Genomic DNA, 24881 nt, shown 5'->3' on the forward strand with positions numbered 1-24881 from the left:
TAATTGGAGTCATCTGCAGATGACATAAATATTGTTAATTTCTTCCCTGGGATGCAAAGGCCCTGAGACCTATTTGCGTCTGCTCTGATATTATCTCTCCAGCAGATACAGCACGTGCTGAGAATGGAAAATGCTGATTTCTTACACTTCCTCAGGATTAACAGTCCATCAAATGCAAAAAGGTGTTAGCAGTGGGAACAGGCATGTGATTGCAGCTCTCCGTATAGAGCTGGTAGGGTTCACTCTGTAGTGTGTCATCACAGGCAGAAGTGAAAATAATTTGTCTGTGGTTTCACTATCAGTTCTGAACGAACCATTTCAGTCTCCAATCTCCTAAATTGTGAAACCAAAAGCAAACTCCTCTACCACCTCCAGACGTCAACATCTAATCCGTTGGTACAAATTCTGCAAACCCAGCAATGCTCCTTCAATTAATATTTGGCATTGCCCAAAACTGCCGGCTTTTGATGCAACATTAATTTTGCTGAGAGCTGTCAATCAATATACTCTGCAGGCGGCATAACATTTAAATTTACTGCACATTTCATCAATTTCTCATTTGCTTCATTTGTCCCTCTAAAAAATGCTCTGCAAAATAATTTTAAAGCAGATTTACTTCCTGAAGGCAGCAGGATGTTTAAGAAGGCGTACTGGATGCTAGCCTTTGTCAGTTGAAGCGTAGATTAATTAGAACAGGGAGGTCCTGTTGGAACTAAACAGAGATTTGGTTAGGCTGTCGCTGCTTCACTGTGTGCAGTTCTGGTCACCACACTGTAGGAAGGGTGTGATTGCACTGGAGGTGGTGCAGAGGAGATTCACCAGGATGGTGCCTAGTACAGAGCAGTTTAGGGATGCAGAGAGGCTGGAGAAGTTCGGGTTGTTTACTTTGGAGCAGACAGTGCTGCGAGGGGTACCTGACAGACATGTATGAGATCATGAGGGGCGTAGACAGGGTAGATAGAAAGCAGCTCTTCCCCTTAGCTGGAGGGTCAATAACAAGGGAGCAACAGTGAAAACAAGAGGTTTAGAATCGAGTTGAGAAAAATCTTTTCACCCTGAGTGTGGAGGGTAGTTGAGGCAGGAAAGCTCACAACTTTTAAAAAGTGCTTGGATGCGCGCTTGAAATGTCATAACATTCAAAGCTATGAGCCCGGCACGCAAAAGTGGGACTAGTGTAAATAGTCTGACATAGACTTGATGGACCAAAGGTCCTCTGCTATGCTGTATCACTCTATACATATACAGTTTTTTTACAATTTGGGATGATGCCAAAAAGTACCTTCAAACAGTGAATTTCAATAAAGACAAGGAGCTGCGGATGTGGGAAATCTGAAACAAAAACAGAGTGCTAGAGAAAATCAGCAGGTCTTGCAGTATCTGTAGAGAGAGGTGCTACCAGATTTGCTGAGCTTCTGCAGCACTTCATTTTTGTTTCATAGTGGATTTTAGAAAGAGTCTGAAAACCGGGTAGGCAAAAGTTTGGGCAGTTCCAGGGAGGAGGAGCATAGCAACAAATAGAATGCCACAGAGGAAGATGGAGCAGAGAAAGACCAGTGTCAAAAGATGGAGAGGGTCCTGGGCAGGGTGTATGCTAGTAAAGTAAAATAATTCGAGTGAAGATAAAGAAGAATCTGGTGAAAACATGTTCCTTTAAAATCATTTCAGTCACCACAGAAGTCCGCTGGACTTGTTGAGGACTCTGATTATGGGCTTTGTAGAGACGCAGAAGATGTCAATCAGAGAGATATTGGGAGTGAGTGTTTTTTTCAATGTAGCCCCATAGAATTATAGAGCAGCAAAACTGACCCTTCGGTCCAACTCATCTATGCTGCCCAAGTTTCGCAAACTGAACTAGTCCCCAGTTGCCTGCATTTGGCCCATATTCTTCTGAACCTTTCCGAATCATGTTCCTATCTAAATGTCTTTTAACTATGGTAACTGTACCAGCATCTACCACTTGTGAGGCAGTTCATTCCACACAGGAGCCACCCTCTGTGTGAAAAAGTTGCTCCTCAGATCCTTTTTATATCTTTCTACTCTCACCTTAAAAGCATGTCCCCCAGTTTTGAACTCAACCACCCGCGGGAAAAGACCTTTGCTATTCACCTTATCCATGGCCGTCATGATTTTATAGACCTGTATAAGGTCGCCCCTCAACCTCCTGTGTTCCAGAGAGAAAAGTCCCAGCCTCTCTAACCAATCCTTATAACTCCAACTGTCCAGTCTCGGTAACATTCTGGTAAATCTTTTCTGAACCCTCTCCAATTTAACAATATCATTCTGAATGCAGGGCAACCAGAACTGTACACTGTAGTCCTAACGTGCCCTCACTGCAATGTGATGTCCCAACTCCAATGGCCAGTCCAGTGGTATTATTGCTGGGCTGTTAATCCAGAGACCCAGATAACATTCCTGGGGACCCAGGTTCAAATCCTGCCACAGCAGATGGTGAAATTTGAATAAAATAACAATCTCGAATTAAGAATGAAGACCGTGAACACATTGTCGATTATTGGAAAAACATTGTTCACTAATGTCCTTTAGGGAAGGAAAGTGCCATCCTTACTTGGCCTGGCCTACATGTGACTCCAGACCCACAGCAATGTGGTTGACTCTGAACTGCCGTCTGGGCAATTAGGGATGGGTAATAAATGCTGCCTGGCCAGTGACACCCTCATCCCATGAATGAATGAAGAAGAAAGAAATAGTAAATGGTCTAACCAATGAAGGCAAGCATGCTGAGTACCTTCGTAAATCCTCTCTACCTGAGATGCAGCTTTCAAAGAACCATGCATCTGAACTCCTCAGCCTCTCTGTTTGACACTACTACCGAGGCCCTGCTGTTTACTGTATAAGTCTTGCCCTTTTCTGTTTTACCAAAGTGCAACACTTCACATTTATCCAAATTAAACTCCATCTGCTAGTCCTCAGCCCATTGGCTCAGTTGATCATGAACACTTTGTAACCTGAGATAGCCTTCTCCACTGTCAATTAAAGCACCAATTTGGACGTCATTTACAAACTTACTAACCATACCTCCTCAATTCTCATCCAAATCATTTATATAAATTACAAAAGCAGACCCAGCACCAATTCCTGTGAAGCACTGCTGGTCACAGGCTTCCAGGCTGCACAACAGCCCTCCACCCTCTGTCTCCTTCTGTCAAGCCAATTTTGTATTCAGTATTAATTGCCCATCCCAAAACGCATTTGAGAAAGTGGTGGTGAGCTGCTTTCTCGAACATTTTGTAGGTAGAGTACAACGCCATTACAAACAGCAGCTCTGGAATGTTGACCCAGTGCCAAGATATTTCCAGGTGTAAACGGGATGCAACTAGGGGGGTATCCTTGAGATTGTTAACACCTTAACATCAGAAGAAATAGGAGGAGCAGTCCATTTGGGCCCTTGAACCTACTGCACCATTAGATAATGGCTGATACCATTTTGGCCTCAGCGCAGTCCCTCCTGGTCCCCCATAATCCTTAACTTCCTTACTAATTAAACCAGTTCCTCATTCAGTCTTTCAATGATCCAGCCTCCACTGATTGTATGGGGAGAGAATTTCTCAGACTAATAATCCTCTAACAGAAGAAATCCCTCTGCAATTCCATATTGATTGGGAAGTTCCCTATTTTGAAACTGGCCTGCCTAGTTCTAGATATCCCCAGAAGAGGAAAGATCCTCTCTGCTTCTGCTCTATCAAGTCCCTTCACAATCTGTTCACAATTAATTCTCATTCCGTTAAACCTCAATGAGTATAGATCCAACTTTTCCTCCAAAGACAACCCCTCTGTCTCAGGAAGAAGTTGAGTGAATTTTTCTTTCTGAACCGCTTCTAAAGCAGCTTTTAATCAACCGGTTGGGACAGGTTAAAACACAATCAGAGCAGCCAGAACCTGAGTCTGGACCTCCTGACATAAAGGCAGGGACAGCAATCACTGGTCCATCAAAGCTCTCATAAAACCAAGTGCCCTAGTTGGGACTCAAACCCATGGATAAATTCCTATTTTAGAAGGCCAATGCCATATCCAGAAGGTCCCACTGAGGCTCTGAAGGACATTAGAGAACCAGATGGTTTCTTATGACAATCGACACTGGTTACATGGTCATCATTAGACTTTTACTTACAGATTTGCCTTGAATTTAACATATCCTTCCTGAAAAGAGGAACACAGCACTACACATTTTCCAGATGTGTAAGGTCATTCTGAGGCAAGTTTAAGAGGTGTTGTTGAAGGGAAATGATGACTGTAGAAATGCTTCTCTCTGCAGTTCATAAAAGTTTTAGAAATCCTTCCTGTTGCTATCATCGACAACCTAGCCAGGTGAATGAAACCAGCCCAGAAGATCATGTGGCTCAAGATATACGCATAATGACACTTAACCAGCTGCAGTCTGCACCAGTTAGGGAGAGGTCCAGAATCCTTTGCAGTGAGCACCCACCAGGTAGACAGTGATTTCAGAGAATGTCTGTGCTCTGGGTGAAATAAGGAATTGCTCAACATTCAGCTTTTTCCTACCCTGTCTCGGTTTAATCCTCTGTGTTCTAGTCTTCCCCAACTGTTTAAACTGGAACAATCCATTATTAGAGATGTAATAAAATCCTTTAATTATTTCATGGGTTTCCATTGAGGGGCTTTTGTGGTGTAGCGGTAGAATTCCTACCTCAGAACCAGGTGACCTGTGATCCCTCCCCCCTACTTCCAAGGCGTTCAAGCAAGCATTCACTTCTCACAATGTGGTCTCCTGTACGTTGGGGAAATAAGCATAGACTGGGTGACCGTTTCACAGAACATCTACAATCTGCCTGCAAAACTGACCCTGATCCTCCAGTTGTTTGCCACTTCAACATACCACTCTGTTCCCTGGCCAACATCCCTGTCTCAGACTTTCTGCAGTATTCCAGCAAATCTCAATGCAAGCTGGAAGACCAACACCTCATTTTCCTCTTGGGGACCCTGCAGCTTTCTGGACTCAATATCAGGTTCATTATGTTTAGGGCTTGAACTCCCCCATGCCAGAGTCCCCTACCCCACATGGCCTTGTGATCACATTGACTGCTATTACACACAAACCATTGTGAGCTATTGACAGTCTCCATTAATAGCTATTCACCCTCCTAGCCAGATTGTTGTTCGGTCCTTTGTCTGTCCAAGTATTCTTCTCTCTCTTCGGGCACTATCCTCACCTATCGTTTGCTCTTCACTCCTTTCCCCCACCCTGCCTCTGCATAGAAACTGGCATTTTCCTAACTGCCATCAGCTCTGAGGAAGAGTCACTGGACCCCAAATGTTAACTCTGATTTCTCTTTGCAGATGCTTTCAGACCTGCTGAGCATTTCGAGCAATTTATGTTTTTTGTTTCTGATTTACAGCATCTGTAGTTCTGTTGGTTTTTATTAGGCTTCTTAAGGGGCTTGACAGAGTCAATGCTGAGAGGATGTTTCCCCTCATAGAAGAGTCTAGGGCTAGAGGGCATAGTCTCTGATTAAAGGGGGCATCAATTTAAAACTGAGATGAGGTGGAATTTCTTCACTCAGAAGTCTGTGGAGTTCTTTGCCACAGACACTTGAGAGAACAGAGTGCTTGTGTATGTTTGAGGCTGAGATAGATGAATTGACCTTTGATCCCTCAGGGAATCAAGGATTATTGGAAAAGGGCAGGAAAGTGTTTGGGAGGGATATTGGATCAGCCATTATCGTACTGAATGGTAGAGCAGGATTGAGGGATTGAACAAGCTATTCATGTTCTTATTTTTTATGGTCTTATCAGTTGTATAGCCATAAAATGGCAATAACGTGCCTACCCTTCTTTTGCATTAGGCCCAAAAAGATGTAAACCATTTATGCTTCAAAACTGGTAAGTTATTTATGAAAACTTTCATCTAAATTGTACAAAAAACAAAACAGATGATAACTGATTCGGCAGTTGCCAAATTGTGATGATGATACAAATAAAATCCATAATCATAATTCATAACATCGTTTGGGAGAATCAGAATAAAGTATAAAATGCTGAAAACCATGAACAATTATGACTATTTCAGCTTATGCAAACTTCATATCTCCTTAATGTACAGAATGAACACAAAAGGTGAATGGCACTCTGTGTTTTACATTGAAGCCGAGGATCACATGTTGTGCGGTTGAACTCATTAAGTTCTAAATCACTGTTGTTGAGCTTTGGAAAGTAGCGACAGGGCTGTTTGATGATGTGTTCAATCTGTCAACTACTCTAGATACCAGAAACCCAGGTTGTGAGTAAGTGATATCTTGTGTGTGCCTGGCTAGTTTTCTGTCTTCATTCCAAGGTGCCTGTTCTCATCTCTTCCAGTTATCTTGAACCGTCTCATCGATGTTTGAGATTCACAACTTTCTCTTGTGGCTCACTCTCAACCGAGGGGCTCCTAGGTCACACTCAGTGGTTGAAGCCTTGAGCTGAGGGAGTAGGCACTCACCCTGTTCAGCTGTGTGTTAACCCAAAGAGAACCTTGTGCTCCCAGACTTGAGTGACTGTAAATGATTTGCAATGGTGACATGAAATGCAAGAAGGAAGATTTTTATTCTCTAAAAGCAGAAACAACCGCGCTACTTTAAATCTCAGAAAAGGGAGGACATAAAGCATGAGTTTCCTGAGCAAACTGCGCCGACTATTTCGACAGCTCACATTACAAGGTGTACTTTTGTTACTGTTTGCCTTCTGCATGGTTACTGTGTTCATCTCTGCCTATTACCTGTACATCGGAACCAAACAAGAGACAGAGCCTTCCAGTGATGCCCAGCAGCTCAACTGTGATGATTCCAGAGTCACTCCGTCCAGACTATTCCCAACTAAACCTATGAAGCCAGTGGATGTCTCTCGCACTGACCCTGTGGTCCTGGTCTTTGTTGAAAGCATGTACACCCAACTGGGGCAGGAGATAGTGGCCATCCTGGAGACCAGTCGGTTCAAGTACCACACAGAAATCGCACCGGGCAAGGGTGACATGCCCACGTTGACAGATGAGGACAGAGGCCGCTTTGTCCTTGTCATATACGAGAACATTTTGAAGTATGTGAACTTGGATGCTTGGAACAGGGAGCTGCTTGATAAGTACTGCATCGAGTACAGTGTTGGCATAATTGGCTTCTTCAAAGCGAATGAAAATAGTTTGCTCAGTGCCCAGCTGAAGGGATTCCCTCTGTACCTTCACTCTAATCTGGGCCTCAAAGACTGCAGCATTAACCCCAAATCACCACTTCTCTACATCACAAAAGCAAAGGAGGTAGAAAAGGGCTTCCTGCCAGGAGATGACTGGACTGTTTTCCAGTCCAACCATTCAACTTACGAGCCCGTTTTGCTCGCCAAGACCAAATCTGCTGAGAACATCCTGCACATGGAGGTGGATGCTGCTCGTCACACGACTGTAGTCCAGGACCTGGGCCTCCATGATGGCATACAGCGAGTGCTGTTTGGAAACAACATGAACTTCTGGCTCCACAAGCTTGTCTTTGTAGATGCTGTCTCCTTTCTAACAGGGAAGAGGTTATCTCTCCCGTTGGACAGGTATATTTTAGTGGACATCGATGACATCTTTGTTGGCAAAGAGGGGACCAGGATGAAGGCAGAAGATGTGAAGGTAACCAGTTTCCTCTTCTATTTTCTTTGTCTGTTCATGGGATTTGCGCATTGCTGGCTAGACCGGCATTTATTGTGTCATTTCTGAGCTGGGGTTTCTCGATTACTGGCTGATACAGGCATATCTTTGTAACCTCTATCAAAGAACAAAGAACAGAACAGCGCTGAAACAGGACATTTGGCTCACCAAGCCTGCACTGACATATGGTGCCTTTCTAAACTGAAATCCCTTTGCCTTTGTGCAGCCTGTATCCCTCTATTCCCTGTCTATTCATTTGTCTGTCAAGACATGTTTTAAACATTGCTATTGTATCCACATCCACCACCTTCTCTGACAGCACATTGCAGGAAATTATCTCCCACCTGTAAAAAAATACTCACCTCTCATACCTCCATTAAATCCACCCCCTTATACCTTAAACCTATGTCCTTGAGTATTTGAAATTTCTACCCTGGGCGAAAGACTCCAACTATCCGTTCTATCCCTCCCTCTCATAATTTTGTAAATATCTATCAGGTCGCCCCTCAGCCTTTGATGTTCAAGTGAAAACAAACCAAGTTTGTCCAATCTCTCCTCATAGCGACTACCCTCCAAACCAGGCAACATCCTGCTAAACCGTTTCTGTACCCTCTCTAAAGCCTCCACATCTGCCCGATACTGTCGCAACCAGAACTACACATAATATTCCAAATGTGGCCTCACTGAAGTTCTATAATGCTGCAGTGTTACTTGCCAATTTTTATACTCTTTGCCCTAATCAATGAAGGCAAGTGTTCCATATGCCTTCTTGACTACCTATCCACTTGGGTTGCCACTGTGGATCTGTATGCCTAGATCCTCTGTATGTTGATGCTGTTAAGGGTTCTGTCTTTTACTGTATACTTCACTCCTGCCTTAGACCTTCCAAAATGCATCAACTCACATTTTTCTGCATTAATTTCCCTCTGCCATTCCTCCACCCAATTCTCCAACCTATCTATATCCTGCTGTACCCTCTTGACAATCCTTCTCGCTATCTGCAGCTCTCCCAACCTTTATGTCATTCACAAACTTACTGATCAGACCACCTATAGCCTCCTCCATGTCATTTATATATATTACAAGCAACAGGGGTCCCAGCACTGATCCCTGCAGAACACCACTGGTCATAGATCTCCAGTCAGTAAAGTACTCTTCCATTGCTACTCTCTGTCTCCTACGACTAGATCAGTTCTGTATCCATCTTACCTGCTCTCAGTGGATCCCATGTGATTTCAATTTTTGTATCAGCCTGCCATGAGGGACTTTGTCAAAGGCCTTGCTAACCTCCATGTTGACAACATCCAATGCCCTGCCCTTATCAATCACTACCTCAAATAACTCAATCAAATTTGAATGACATGACCTCCCCTGCACAAAACCTATCGCTGTCTGTAACTAATAATTCCATACAATCTGAATGTGAGTAAATCCTTTTCCCTAAGAATCTTCTCCAGTAATTTTCCTACCATTGACATGAGGCTCACTGGCCTGTAATTTCCCAGATTAGCCCAGTCACTCTTCTTAAACAAAGGAACAACATCGGCTATTCCCCAGACCTTGGGGCCTCTCCTGTGGCCAAAGAGGATACAAAGGCTTTGTCCCAGGCCCCAACAATTTCCTCACCTGCCTTCCTCAGCAGTCTGAGAATGGATCCCATCAGATCCTGCGGACTTGTCGAACATAAGGCTTTTCAAAACACCCAACACCTCCTCCTTTTTTCAACTGACATGCTCTAGAATATTAACATACCCCTCTCTAGACTCGTTATCCACTATGTCCTTCTCCTTGGTGAATACTGATGTAAAGTATTCATTATGGACCTCACTCACTTCCTTCGGGTCCACGCGTAAATTCCCTTCTTTGTCCTTGAGTAGACCTACCCTTTTCCTAGCAACCCTTTTGTTCTTATTTATATATAAAATGCCTTGAGATTTTCCTCATCCTGTTTGTCAAGGGTATTTCATGGCCCTTTCTCATTCCTTGTTGTAAGTTCTTTCCTGCTTCCTTTAGATACTTCAAGGGCACTGTCTGACTACAGTTTCTTAAACATGCGTAGGCCATCTTTCTCTCTCTAACTAAGTTCTCAGATTCTCTTGTCTTCCTATCCTTATCCTTCATTTTCACTTGGAACATCCTGGTTCTGAGCTCTAATCAACTGGCCGTTAAGAGATTCTGACGTGCCATATGTGATTTATCCTCAAACAGCCACACCCAATCGACATTACCCAGTTCCAGCCTAATATTGTCACTGTTAGCCTTTCCCCAATTGAATACTTGCATCTGAGGACTAATCTTATTCTTATCTGTAACTAATTCAAGGCTGTTTCAGAAATAATAGGAACTGCAGATGCTGGAGAATCCGAGATAACAAGGTGTAGAGTTGGATGAACGCAGCAGGCCAAGCAGCATCAGAGGAGCAGAAAAGCTGGAGAATGGTCTAGGCCTGAAACGTCAGCTTTCCTCTGATGCTGCCTGGCCTGTTGTGTTCATCCAGCTCTACACCTTGTTATCACTAATTTAAGGCTTACAGAGTTATGGTCGCTGTTTCTAAAATGCATGCTCACTGAAATTTTGAACACTAGGCCGGACTCATTCCCCATTACCACGGCCTAGTTGGATTATTTACAAATTGTTTCAAGAAACCCTCTGGGACATGCCTAACAAATTAACTTCTGCCATCTAGGCCCCTGGCACTTAGGGAGTCCCAGTCGACATAGGAGATGTTAAAATCACCCCTTTTCTGATGAAGGGTCTAGGCCCGAAACGTCAGCTTTTTGTGCTCCTGGCCTGCTGTGTTCATCCAGCTCCACACTTTGTTATCCACTATGACAACCCTGTTGTTTTCACAATTTTCCATAATCTGTCCATATATTTGTTCCTCTTATCTCCTCCTGGTTGTTGGGCGGCCTGTAGACCAACGCCATCAAAGTGATTGTGCCCCTCCTGTTCCTGAGCTCTGCCCATAAGGCGTCACTGGATGAACCCTCCAAGATGTCCTCCCTCAATACAGCTGAGAGATTCTCCTTAATCAGTAACAACACCTCCCCACCTCTTACATCCCTCTCTTTTTCATCTAAATCCTGAAACATTCAGCTACCAAATTTGACCCTGTCAAACCAAGTCTCTGTATTAGGCACAACACAATAGTTATATGCATTAACCAAGCTCATCTACCTTGCCTGTCATAGTCTTTGCATTAAAATAAATACACCTCAGACTGCCAGGCCCACTGTGTTCAGTAACCCCTCCCTGTCTGTATCTCCTGTTAGTCTTACTGGCCTTAAGCTCTGGCTCCTCCTTGGCCATTTTACTTATTGACCTGTGGCTCTGGTTCACGCTGCCCCCCACCCCGCCACCCACCACACTCATTTAAACCCTCCTGAATGACAAATCCCACTCTGTTATTAGCTTTGAATTGAGTTAGTAAATCATGACAATTAAGCCAGTGTCAGTCATAGTAACTACTGTTGTTAAAAAATCACACCCTGTTTACCAGTGCCCTTTCAGGGAAGGAAATCTGCCATCCTTACCTGGTCTGGCCCTCATGTGACTCCAAATCCACAGCAATGTGGTTCACTCATAATTGCCCTCTGAAATCAGAAGTCGCACTGCACCAGGTTATCGTCCAACGTATTTATTTGAAAACACCGGCTTTCGGAGCACTGCTCCTTTGTCAGGTGACGTGACTGAAGGAGCAGCACTCCTAAAGCATGTGATTTCAAACGAACCTACCATACGATAACCTGGTGCCATGTGATTCCTGGCTTTGTCCCCTCCTGTTCAACACTGGCACCTCCATATCATACCCTCTGAAATCGTGAAGCAAGCCACTGGGTTCAAGGGCAGTTAGGGATGGGCGACAAATGCTGACCTAGCCAGCGATGCCCACATCCCATGAAATAATTTTTGAGGAAGAGACATGATAGCAGTGAGGGAATGGCCACCGTGTCCCAGTCTGAGGCTCATTCCCTGTCCGAACCTTGCTGTATTTAGTCTGACTTATCGTTTGCTTCACTCTTTGCAGGCTTTGCTTGAAACCCAGAAGCAATTGCGAGTCCAAGTTCCAAACTTCACCTTCAACCTGGGTTTCTCTGGAAAGTTCTATAATACCGGTGGGTCACTTTCCTTTATCCTGCTTGAGTGGCCTGTTGGAACCTGTAGCATGCTGCTGTGCCGTGTATTTAAAATAAAGGAGCGTTGGTCACTCTTTGTATCAATGCCACATCTGGACCCAGACGGATATGTGTGGACAGGTCCATTTCATTCATTATTTTATTGAACCTGTCAAGTGCTTAAGAGTATAAAATAAAAACCTACGAAAGTAGGACATTTGGCCTCTCGAGCCTTCTCTGCCGTTTAACAAGATCATGCCTGATTATACTTTTAAATCTCAAACTAAGTAAGACTGCACTCACTGTGTGTTTAATTGGTAAAAGGTAGGCGCCTATTTTATCTCGCAGTCAGGGGGCTCTTATGACGCTGGTAAATCCCCTGTGTCTGGCCCAGTAGATCCATGTTCGAATCCTACCTGCAGTAACATATCTGTACAGGTTGATTATAAATATCTAATCCTAGTCTGTCATGTTAGGGAATGATGGATCATGGCTGGATCTGCTGTACTTTATTCATAGAGGTTGACAGCGCAGGTCGTTTGGGTCTGGGTGGGATGCTCTTCAGAATGTTAGTGTGGATTCGATGGGCTGAATGGCCATTTCGCAGTGCAGGGATTCTGTGATATAACATCACATTTTTGGGTGTGATGCTCGAGGGAAGCTGGTGCATCTGGAACAGTACACAACAGGCTGAAGAGAAAAGCTCCCCACACTCAAGGGGTGAGGTCAGTTAGCTCAGTAGCTGGATGGCTGGTTTGTGATGCAGGATGATACCAACAGTGTGGGTTCAATTCCCGCACTGGCTGAGGTCACCATGAAGGGCTCTTGCTATCAACCTCTTCCCCTTTGCCTAAGATATGGTGACCCTCAGGTTAAAGTTCCCACCAGCTGTCTCTCTCTCTCTCTCTCTAAAGAGGGAGCAGGACAGTAGCCGCTTTATTTGAAATCACCTCAGATTCAAGACAAAGTAAAGGTGCAGGAGGATTATTAGCGGTGAAATACTTTGTAAAATTTTTACCCACTGCCATATCGTGGTAAAAGTGGCAAACATGACAAGATACCAGGAGTGTCCGTAATACCAATAGTACGGAAAATTCACGGGAATAGTTCCAGGAATGAAGGATTTGCAGTGTAAAGAGCAATTGGCAAAGTTGTGATTTCTTTCTTTGGATAACAAAAGGCTAAGGGGAGTTTTCATAGAGGTATTCAAAATCAGTGTATTGAGTATAAGAGATAATAGGAACTGCAGATGCTGGAGAATTCCACGATAATAAAATGTGAGGCTGGATGAACACAGCAGGCCCAGCAGCATCTCAGGAGCACAAAAGCTGACGTTTCGGGCCTAGACCCTTTTCGGATGAAGTGTCTAGACCCGAAACGTCAGCTTTTGTGCTCCTACGATGCTGCTTGGCCTGCTGTGTTCATCCAGCTTCACACTTTGTTATCTTGAGTAGAAGAGTTGGGAGGTCTTGTTGTAGCTGTATAGGATATTGGTGGAGCCACTTTTGGAATACTGCATGGAATTCCGCTCTCCCTGCTATAGGAAAGATATTGCAAAACGTAAAAGGGTGCAGAAAAGATTTACAAGGATGTTGCCAGGATTGGAGGTTTTGAGCTGTAGGGAGAGGCTAAATAGCCTGGGGCATCGGAGACTGAGGGATGACCTTATAGAGGTTTATGAAATCATGAGGGTCATGAAGCGGGCGAATAGTCAAGGTCTTTATTCCCAAGGTAGGGAAGTCCAAAACGAGAGGGCATATGTTTAAGGTGAGAGGGGAATATTTAAAAGGGAACGAAGGAGAAACTGTTTCACACAGAGGGTGGTGCGTGTATGAAATGAGCTGCCGGAGGAGGTGGTGGAGGCTGGCACAATTACAACGTTTAAAAGGCATCTGGATAGATATGAATAGGAAGGGGCACCAGACCGAGAGGTGGCAGGAACTGCAGATGCTGGAGAATCTGAGATAACACGGTGTAGAGCTGGATGAACACAGCAGGCCAAGCAGCATCTCAGGAGCACAAAAGCTGACGTTTCGGGCCCAGACACTTCATCAGAGAGGGGGATGGAGTGAGGGTTCTGGAATAAATAGGGAGAGAGGGGGAGGCGGATCGAAGGTCGATAGAGGAGAAGATAAGTGGAGAGGAGACAGACAGGTCAAAGAGGTTGGAGTGTAGCCAGTAAAGGTGAGTGTAGGTGTGGAGTTAGAGAGGGGGGAATAGTCAGTCCAGGGAGGATGGATAGCTCAAGGGGGCGGGATGAGGCTGATAGTAGGAAGAGGTGGTGGTGCTTGAGTTGGGAGGAGGGGATAGGTGGAAGGACAGGTTAGGGAGACGGAGACAAGCTGGGCTGGTTTTGGGATGCAGTAGGCGGAGGGTAGATTTTGAAGACTGTGAAATCCACATGGATACCATTGGGCTGCAGGGTTCCCAAGCGGAATATCAGTTGCTGTTCCTGCAACCTTCAGGTGGCATCATTATGGCACTGCAGGAGGCCCAGGATGGACATGTCGTCTCAGGAATGGGAGGGGGGAGTTGAAATGGTTCACGACTGGGAGGTGCAGTTGTTTAGTGCGAACCAAGCGGAGGTGTTCTGCAAAGTGGTCCCCAGGTCTCCACTTGGTTTCCCCGATGTAGAGGAGGCCACAACGGGTACAGCGGATGCAGTATACCACATTGGCAGATGTGCAGGTGAACATCTGCTTGATGTGGAAAGTCTTCTTGGGGCCTGGGATAGGGGTGAGGGAGGAGGTGTAGGGGCAGATGTAGCACTTCCTGCGGTTGCAGGGGGGGACTGTGGAGCAGGCAAGGGAGTCACGGAGAGAGTAGTCCCTCTGGAAGGCGGACAAGGGTGGGGAGGGAAAAATGTCCTTGATGGTGGGGTCGGATTGTAGATGGCGGAAATGTTGGAGGATGATGCGTTGTATCCGGAGGTTAGTGGGGTTGTATGTGAGGATGAGGGGGATTCTGTTTTGGTTGTTATTGTTGGGACGGGGTTTGGGGGATGAGTTGTGGGAAATGCAGGAAACATGGTCAAGGGCATTCTCGACCACTGCGGGGTGAATGTTGCGGTCCTTGAAGAACAAGGACATCTGGGATGTATGGGAGTGGAATGCCTCATCCTGGGAGCAGATGCGACGGAGGGGAAGGAATTGGGAATAGGGGATGGCATTTTTGCAGGAAGGTGGGTGGGAGGAGGTGTATTCTAGGTAGCTAGAGAGAGTGGGAGTTGGTGGGCTTGAAATGGATATCGGTTTCTAGGTGGTTGCCTGAGATGGAGACAGAGAGCTCCAGGAAGGAGAGAGAGGTATCAGAGATGGTCCAGGTGAACTTGAGGTTGGGGTGGAAGGTGTTGGTGAAGTGGATGAACTGTTCGAGCTCCTCGTGGGAGCACGAGGCGACACTGATACAGTCATCAATGTAACAGAGGAAGAGGTGGAGGTGGTACCACCCCCTTGATCATGACCCCACCCCCATCACCAAACCATCATCTCCCAAACTTTCCACAACCTCATCACCACAGGTGACCTCCCACCCACAGCCTCCAACCTCATCGCTCCCCAACCCCGCTCTGCCCGCTTCTATCTCCTTCCCAAAATCCACAAACCCACCTGCCCTGGTCGACCCACTGTCTCCACCTATTCTTGCTCCACCGAACTTATCTCCACCTATCTGGACTCCATCTTCTCCACCTTGGTCCAGGAACTCCTACCTATGTCCGCCACACCACCACACCCTCCACCTCCTCAGGAACTTCTGATTCCCCGGTCCCCAACACCTCATTTTCACCATGGACATCCAGTCTCTATACACCTGCATTCCTCTTGCAGATAGCCTCAAGGGCCTCCGCTTCTTCCTGTCCCGCATGCCCGACCAGTCCCCCTCCACCGACACCCTCATCTGCTTAGCTGAACTCATCCTCACCCTCAACAACTTGTCTTTTGATTCCTCCCACTTCCTACAGACAAAGGGGGTGGCCATGGGTATCCGCATGGGCCCAAGCTTTGCCTGCCTCTTTGTAGGTTACGTGGAACAGTCCCTCTTCCGTCCCTGTACTGGCCCTAAACCCCACCTCTTCCTCCGTTACATTGATGACTGTATCGGCGCCGCCTCATGCTCCCAAGAGGAGTTCGAACAGCTCATCCACTTCACCATCACCTTCCACCCCCAACCTCAAGTTCACCTGGACCACCCCGATACCTCTCTGTCCTTCCTGGACCTCTCAGTCTTCATCTCTAGCAGCCACCTGGAAACCAATATCCATTTCAAGCCCACCAACTCCCTCAGCTACCTAGAATACACCTCCTCCCACCCACCTTGCTGCAAAAATGCCATCCTCTATTCCCAATTCCTTCGCCTCATCTGCTCCCAGGATGAGGCATCCACTCCCGTACATCCCAGATGTCTTCGTTTTTCAAGGACCACAACATTCCCCCCCCCACCGCAGTGGTTGAGAACGCCCTTGACCATGTCTCCTGCATTTCCCGCAACTTATCCCTCACACCCCGCCCCCGCAACAACCGCCCTAAGAGAATCCCCCTCGTCCTCACATACCACCCCACCAACCCCCGGATCCAACACATCATCCTCCGACACTTCCACCATCTGCAATCTGACACCACCATCAAAGACCTTTTCCTCTCCCCACCCTTATCTGCTTTCCGGAGGGACCACTCTCTATGTGACTCCCTTGTCCGCTCCACACTCCCCTCCAGCCCCACCATACCCAGCACTTACCCCTGTAACCGCAGGAAGTGCTACACTTGCCCCCACACCTCCTCCCTCACCCCCATCCCAGGTACAAGATGACTTTCCATATTAAGCAGAGGTTCACCTGCACATCTGCTAATGTGGTATACTGCATCCGCTGTACCCGTTGTGGCTTCCTCTACATTGGGGAAACCAAGCGGAGGCTTGGGACCACTTTGCAGAACACCTATGCTCGGTTCACACTAAACAACTGCACCTCCCAGTCGCAAACCATTTTAACTCCCCCTCCCATTCCTGAGACGACATGTCCATCCTGGGCCTCCTGCAGTACCATAATGATGCCACCTGAAGGTTGCAGGAACAGCAACTGATATTCCGCTTGGGAACCCTGCAGCCCAATGGTATCAATGAGGATTTCACAAGTTTCAAAATCTTCCCTCCTCCTACCGCATCCTGAAACCAGCTCAGCTCATCCTGGCCTCCCTAGCCTGTCCTTCCTCCCACCAACCCCCTCTCCGCACCCCCATCTCATACCTACTAACCTCATCCCATCCCCTTGGATGAGGCATTCCACTTCTGAACATCTCAGGTGTCCTCGGTTTTCAAGGACGCAACCCCTCCCCCCGCCCCATCAGTAGCCGAGAATACCCTGGACTGTTTCTCCCGCATTTCCCGCAACTCATCCGTCCTCCCTGGACTGACTTATCCCCTCCCTAACTCCCCACCTACACTCACCTTTACTGACTCCATCCCCACCTCCTTCACCTGTCCGTCTTCCCTCCCACCGACCCACTCCTCCCTCCTCACTGACCAACCCCCATCCCAACTCCTCACCTACACTCACCTTTACTGACTCCATCCCTGCCTCCTTGACCTGTCTGTCTCCTCTTCTCCTCTATCCATCTTCTATCCGCCTCCCCCTCTCTCCCTATTTATTACAGAACCCCCTTTCCCTCCCCCATTTCTGAAGAAGGGTTTAGGCCTGAAATGTCAGCCTTCCTGCTCTTCTGATGCTGCTTGGCCTGCAGTGTTCATCCAGCTCTACACCTCGTTATTCTCAGGGTTAAGAGCCATATGAGCCAAATGGGACTAGATTAATTTACGATATCTGGGTCAGCATGGACGGGTTTGACGAAAGGGTCAATTTCCGTGCTTTACATCTCTGTGACTCTATGAGGGGTCTGTACAGGATACAACTGGAGAAACTGTTCCCACTGATTGAAGGATTGAGAACACGCAAGCACAGATTTGGAATATGCTGTGAAAGAAGTAAAATTGAGATGAAGACTACCTTTCAAGTGTTCAGGATTTGGAATGCACTGCCTGAGAGAATGGTGAAGATTGGTCCAATCCAATCTTCCAAAAGAAATCAGGCTGTTATCTGAAAAGTAACAATGTACTAGGGTCATGGGGAAAGGTAAGAGAAGGATATGAGATATATTGCTCATTTGGAAAACTGACTGCGGGCCTCCTCCTGCACTGTGGCAATCCTTTCATTCTGTAAATACACTTCTTCCAACCCAAAGATAGTAGGACCTGTTGATGCTGGAGTCTGAGGTAACACAGTGTGGAGCTGGAGGAACACAGCAGGCCAAGCAGCATCAGAGGAGCAGGAAAGCTGGCGTTTTGGGTCAGGACCCTTCTTCAGGAATGGAGGAGGGAAAAAGGGCTCTGAAGTAAATGGAGAGGGGGGATGTGGTGCAAGCAGGTAGAGAGTGGAGCGGATAGGTGGAAGAGAAGGCAGACAGGTCAAGGAGGCAGGCATGAAGCTAGTAGAGGTGACTGTGGGTAACCAGTAGGGATGGGGTTTAGTCAGTGAGGTGGGAGGAGCCGATAGGTGGGAGAGGAGATGGACAGGTCAAGGAGGCAGGGATGAGAGGGGGACCTGGTATTGGGATGAGGTCGAGGGTGGGGAGATTTTGAAGCTAGTAGAGCCCACATTGAGACTATTGGGTTGTAGGCTTCAAGGCAAAATATGAGGTGCTGCTCCTCTAGTTTCTGGGTGGCATCATTGTGACACTGGAGGAGGCCCAGCATGGACATGTCGTCCAGCGAGTGGGAGGGAGATTTGAAGTGGTTCACGACTGGGAGGTGTTGTCGTTTGATGCGAACTGAGCGTAGGTGTTTCACAAAGTGGTCTCCAAGCCTCCGCTTGGTCTCACCAATGTAGAGAACCCCTTCCCCCACCCCCATTTCTGAAGAAGGGTCCCGACCTGAAGCGTCAGCTTTCCTGCTCCTCTGATGCTGCTGCGTTCCTCCAGCTCCACACTGTGTGATCTCTTCTTCCAACCCACGTCTTTCACCAGGCCCTTGGATGCATGTTCTGACAGTTTCTCCATGAATACAGCTGAAAGGAGAGATATGTTGCTGAGGCTTTTCATATTACGCACATCACAATAAACACAAGAATGCGGAATGCTCAAAACAATTCATACTCCAAGGGAAAAAGGTTATGGATTAGTTGGCAACTCAACTTTCATTAACTGAAATATTTCCACAGAAGAAGCAATGAGGAACCATGGTGGTTGGCCTGACATGAATGAGATGAGACAAATGCATCGATTTTCATGTTCAGTAAGACCAACCAATCTCCTCCGATAGCTTGGTGTTTTGTCTTACTGTGCTGGGATGCTTTATCATATTAAAGGTGGTGGATCAATGAGCATCATTGATGTTGTTGCTGATAATGGCTGTTTGTGTGGGCTGCTTCGTGATCAATTCCTTGTCTTTCAGGAAATGACGAGGAAGACCAAGGAGACAGCCTTCTTCTGGCCAACGTGGATGAGTTCTGGTGGTTCCCTCACATGTGGAGTCACATGCAACCCCATCTCTTCCACAACCAGTCAGTGCTGGCCGAGCAAATGCTCCTCAACAAGCAGTTTGCATTGGTGAGTTGGAGCAAGTACCATTTGCAACATCCTTAATTAGCCCTGAACATGCAATTTACAAGTTTCAACCTCGACAAAAGAAAGATCATTTTAGTCCAATCAGCCAAGCAGAAAGAGAACACTGTGTGTTCCCAAACTACACCCACTCGGTTCACACAGTTATGAGTGTTATGCCCCTGAAAGTCTCTTCCAGAACTGAAAATGCAAAGGGCAATGAGAAAATTCGGTACTTTGCAAAGGTCTTCTAAAGACCCAGGAAAATTCAGTGAAGGTGACAACAAACCAAAGTGGCCCCATGACAGAAGAATGGACAGACCGTAAGACCTAAGAGCAGAATTAGGCCATTCAGCCCATCGAGAATACTACATCATTCGATCACGGCTGATATGTTTCTCAATTGGTGAGGAGCCACTCCACCAGTTGCAGATTGGTCCTATCTCACATCTGATGCATAAACATTGAACCCAGTCACAGAAGATGCTAGGGAGAAGCTGTCCATGATTGGAGGGGAAATGAGAAGCTTTGGTTTCAGTGACAGAGACTATTGGAGACTTAAGGAAGTGTTGGATGGCTTGGGGGTGTCTATAAAGATGCTGTCAGCCCAATGAGGAATGGGGACCAGAGGCTTGGGGGATGCCAGGCCGCAAAGGGGAAGAGGAACTCCAAATGGGAAGGGGGTCTGTAAAGAGGGAGGGGATTGTCTTAAATCTCCCAGCCGACTTGCAGTGGATACTGTTGTCATTAACATTACAATGATTGGATGGTTTATTGGTGTAGAGTTGTATTTCAGGAAGATGTTATCACATCTCAAAGTGTCTCACATACTGTGAATAGCTTGAGATGCAGTGATTGTGGCAGGGACAATCATGCAGCTGTTTAGCTGTGATCTCACCAGTCTGCAGGAAACATGTTTAGTATGATGAATTTTTAAGAATAGATTTACTTGCAAAACAAACTTCTGCTAAATTCCGCCTAATGTAGGTCAACCAGGCAGAAAGGAAAATGTAGGAAGGACATTCCCAAAAACTGTGAGTCCGCAACTGGGGGTCACAGTCCAAGGGTAGAGGATAGGACTGAAATGAGGAGAAATTTCCTCACCTAGATAGTGGCGAGCCCGTGAAATTCCCTGCCACAGAAAGCAATTAAGACCAAAATATCAGAGATAGTGGGAACTGCAGATGCTGGAGAATCTGAGATAATGAAGTGTGAAGCTGGATGAACACAGCAGGCCAAGCAGCATCTTAGGAGCACAAAAGCTGACGTTTCAGGCCTAGACCCTTCATCAGAAAAGGGGGATGGGGAGAAGGTTTGTAATAAATAGGTAGAGGGGGGAGGCGGATCGAAGATGGATAGAGGAGAAGATAGGTGGAGAGGAGACAGGCAAGTTAAGGGGGTGGGGATGGGATACCTCCTCCCTCACCCTCATCCCAGGCCCCAAGATAACTTTCCACGTCAAGCAGATGTTCACCTGCACATCCACCAATGTGGTATACTGCATCCGCTGTTCCCAGTGTGGCTGCCTCTACATTGGGGAAACCAATGAGGACTGCTTTGCCGAACACCTCCGCTCGGTTCGCAACAAACAACTGCACCTCCCAGTCACGAACCATTTTAACTCCCCCTCCTATTCCTGAGACGACATGTCCATCATGGGCCTCCTGCAGTGCCACAATGATGCCACCCGAAGGTTGCAGGAACAGCAACTCATATTGCGCTTGGGAACCCTGTAGCCCAATGGTATGAATACGGATTCAAGTTTCAAAATCTCCCCTCACTCCATCCCAAAACCAGCCCAGTTCGTCCCTGCCTTCCTAACCTGTTTTCCTCTCACCTATTCCCTCCTCCCACCTCAGGCCGTACCTCCATTCCCTACCTCCTAACCTCATCCCACCCCCTTGACCTGTCTGTCCTCCTCGGACTGATCTATCCTCTCCCTACCTCCCCACCTTTACTCGCCTCTACAGGCTCCATCCCCGCCCCTTTAACTTGTCTGTCTCCTCTCCACCTATCCTCTCCTCTATCAACCTTCGGTCCGCCTCTCCCTCTCTCCCTATTTATTTCAGAACCCTCTTCCCCTCCCCCATTTCTGATGAAGGGTCCAGGCCCGAAACATCAGCTTTTGTGCTCCTAAGATGCTGCTTGGCCTGCTGTGTTCACCCAGCTCCACACTTTGTTACCAGTTAGTGCGGCGTCGGTCACAAGAGCGCTAACACTGATTCAATATGTTCTCACTGCTGTCTGTTCATGTGAAACCTCAGCTCATTAAATCTGTCTGTTGCCATTCCGCTAACTGTGCAAATTGCAGTGCTTGTATGATCATAACTGCGCCAATAATTCTACAGTTCTTACTCTCAGTGCCTTCTTGCTGTTTTGTCAGTACATATAGCAACCTGTCTCTCTACAACAACTGTCAAAGGTGATTGCTGAGAGTTTACCACTGTGGTCTTTAGAATGGCAGGGATTTATAATAAATGGATATATAGATATTGCGTGGTTCTGTACGCAGCCAGTGCTTCGGGTATAAATACATCAGGCAGGACTGAACTGTAGCTTCATCGAAGACTTTACAGTCTTCTCCCCTCCCCCACCCTGACACCAACACTCTATGTTCCTCACTGTTCCCAACTATAGCAAGAGTTTTTATAAAGAGCTGAGAGCTCATTAACAGGTCTGGCTGTCTGTAGAGATCTGTCATCACACCAGAGGTGAGAAAATAGCAGATTATCAAACTGCAGCTCTTGCAAAAATGGTGCCAAATTCTGTCTGCTGTGTGCTTCGATGTCAACCAAGGTAGAATTCTTCTCGTTGTGAGATGAACGCCCACAGTGGCCTGAGGCCAGTCATATGCCCTTCTGTTTACTTGTAAATGGGGAGAAACTTTTGAATTAAGAACACATTGAGGGGTAGAGGGTATGTCTCCCTGTAGCAGGCTTACGGGTACAAAATGGATGCAGTGAGGCCTAAATCTGAGGCTGATGTCCAGCACTGGAAGGGCCCTGGATAAGATGTCCAGCTACAAACTGGATTTGGCCTGTTGTATTAGGTGTTTCCAGCAGCATTAGAAACAGAGAATATAGGTGCAGGAGTAGACTGTTCAGCCCTTCAAGCCTACTGTCCCATTAAATATAATGATGACAACCTAGCACAATGTCCCGGCCTTCTCCCCATTTCCTTTAGCCCAAAGAACTACATCTAACTCTTCCTTGGAAACATTTAGTGTTTTGGCCTCAAACACTTTCATAGAACATAGAACATTACAGCGCAGTACAGGCCCTTCGGCCCTTTATGTTGCACCGACCTGTGAAACCAAGCTGAAGCCCATCTAACCTACACTATTCCACTGTGGCAGAGATTCCACAGGTTCACTGCTCTTTGGTCGAAGAAATTTCTGTTTATCTCATTAAGTGGCCTTCCTTTCATCCTGTTATTGGACGCCCCAGTCATCCTTCCTGTGTTTTCCCAAACTGGTCTGTAGTGATTGTAACGAGGTTAGCCGGGGGACCTCATAGAATATGAGTTCCCTGATTGGGGCTGTTAATCTGGTCTGATCAGGGCGCCCTGGCTGACAGATATAAACAGGAATGTCAGAGGTTCTGCTCACTCTGACAGCTGACTCTGACGGAGCTGGATCAGTGTCGAGGACTCCCCACGTGTAAATAAACGGTGATTCGTTGGCAGGATACCAGCCTCTGTGGAGTTACTTCGTAGTCAGTATTTTGTAGGTTTCTATGAGATCCCCCCTCATACTTCTCAAGTCAGTGAATATAGCCTAACTAATCCAGTCTCTCCTCAACACACCAGTGCATAGCAACATTCCAGCCCCCCGATTCCCACTTGGAGTAATCTTAACCATCAGCCAAATAGTGTCTTCTGGCTTTTTATGCCTAATAAATTAATGCATTGAAATAATTTGCTTTTGAAATCCTGAATCTTGACGTTGGATCATTTCTTCATTGGGTGTCTGTTGCCTACAGTTTCCAAGAGATGATGCTGAAAATTCCAGGGCTCTTCCGAAGAATTGGCAACTCCGAGCATATGCTCTGCCCAGCAGGGGCATCTGTTGGTTGGTGGGGGTGTGGGGCCAGTAGGGGAGGAGGGGTGGGGTGTCGGGTGGTGCACGAGCACTCGCCGAGTGGTACTGAGGGGAATCATAATGCACCAACTGGCACCAGGCTTGAGCAAGGTCAGGTTGGCACAGACTGGCAGAGCATCTGCACATGGGGAATGTGGCCTGTGATAGTGAAGCCAGTGTGTGCTGTGAATATCATTAACAGGTGTTTGCAGAGACACGTCATGAAGCTGCACTGAGATTGCAGGAGTATGCAGAAACCTGCTGGGTGTTGTAAGTGCCTCTCAACAGTTCTGTTATGGCCATCCATTTGACTTGTACAAAGCCAGCCACTGCTTCTGGTGATAAAGGATGAGTTTCGTTTAGAATGCCATGTTCTCTGCTATTTTGAATTCCATTTCCCGCAACCAAGGGCTCTCGGACCATCCAAAATAAATTGCCAGCTATAGGAAGGATGTTCTGAAATTTGAAGGGGCTCAGAAAAGATTTACAAGGATGTAGTCACTGCACTAGGAACCCAGGTTCAATTCCAGCCTCGGGCGACTGTCTGTGCGGAGTTTGCGCATTCTTCCCGTGTCTGCGCGGGTTTCCTCCCACAGTCCAAAGATGTGCCGTTAGATGGATTGGCCATGGGAAATTGTCCCGTAGCGCCCAGGAATGCGCAGGCTTGTTTATTCAGCTGCCCAGTTACAAACTGGCGATTCTGTTTCTCTCTTGCAGGAGCATGGTATCCCCGTTGACATGGGCTACGCAGTAGCGCCTCATCATTCTGGAGTTTACCCTGTTCACATTCAGCTCTACGAAGCGTGGAAGCATGTCTGGGGGGTGAAAGTCACAAGTACAGAGGAATACCCGCACTTGAAACCAGCTCGATTCCGACGAGGACTCAAACACAATGGCATCATGGTAAGAGCTTTAACACCATGTCACAGCTCTCCAATAGGAACCATTAGAGGAGCCTCTGAATCTTAGATTTTATTTCCACACACAACTAAAATAGAGCAGGGAAGAGTACGCATCAATTTGAAAGTAACAATGGCATCAGCTCTTGGACTACAGGATCTTCCATAGCATCGCTACAATGTGGACACAGGCCATTTAGTCCAATGAGTCCACACTGACCCGTGAAGAGCATCCCACCCAGACCAATCCCCCCTACCCTGTATGCCTGCATTTCCCATGTTTAACCCACCTAACCTTCACATCCCTGGATGCTTTGGGGCAATCTAGCACAGCCCCTCCACAAAACCTTCACATCTTTGGACTGTGGGAGGAAACCGGAGCACCCGGTGGAAACCCACGCAGACACGGGGAGAATGTGCAGACTCGACACAGACAGTCACCCGAGGCTGGACTGTAATGTGGGTCCCAGGCGCTGTGAGGCAGCGGTGCTAATGACTGAGCCATCTTTGAGGAGGAAGATGTGAGTTGAACCTGTAGCTTGGGTTTGGGAGCAGTGACGATCC

The 24881-nt window shown here is 46.9% G+C and overlaps 1 protein-coding gene across 2 annotated transcripts in view; it reads left to right on the forward strand.

The window, feature by feature from the left end:
* Positions 1 to 24881, forward strand: part of ndst1b (N-deacetylase/N-sulfotransferase (heparan glucosaminyl) 1b) — a 91072-nt gene that overhangs the window by 14458 nt on the left and 51733 nt on the right. The window contains exons 2-6 of one of the 2 annotated variants that reach the window (XM_048543798.2): positions 5823 to 5859; positions 6334 to 7618; positions 11664 to 11751; positions 19192 to 19346; positions 24136 to 24321. In XM_048543798.2, the coding sequence (XP_048399755.2) occupies positions 6623 to 7618; positions 11664 to 11751; positions 19192 to 19346; positions 24136 to 24321 (1425 nt within the window). In that variant the 5' untranslated portion in view covers positions 5823 to 5859; positions 6334 to 6622. The remainder of the gene's footprint in view (positions 1 to 5822; positions 5860 to 6333; positions 7619 to 11663; positions 11752 to 19191; positions 19347 to 24135; positions 24322 to 24881) is intronic. The other variant, XM_048543806.2, reaches the window with a different exon arrangement.

Source organism: Stegostoma tigrinum, chromosome 13 (genome assembly GCF_030684315.1).
Source record: "Stegostoma tigrinum isolate sSteTig4 chromosome 13, sSteTig4.hap1, whole genome shotgun sequence".
NCBI lineage: Eukaryota > Metazoa > Chordata > Chondrichthyes > Orectolobiformes > Stegostomatidae > Stegostoma > Stegostoma tigrinum.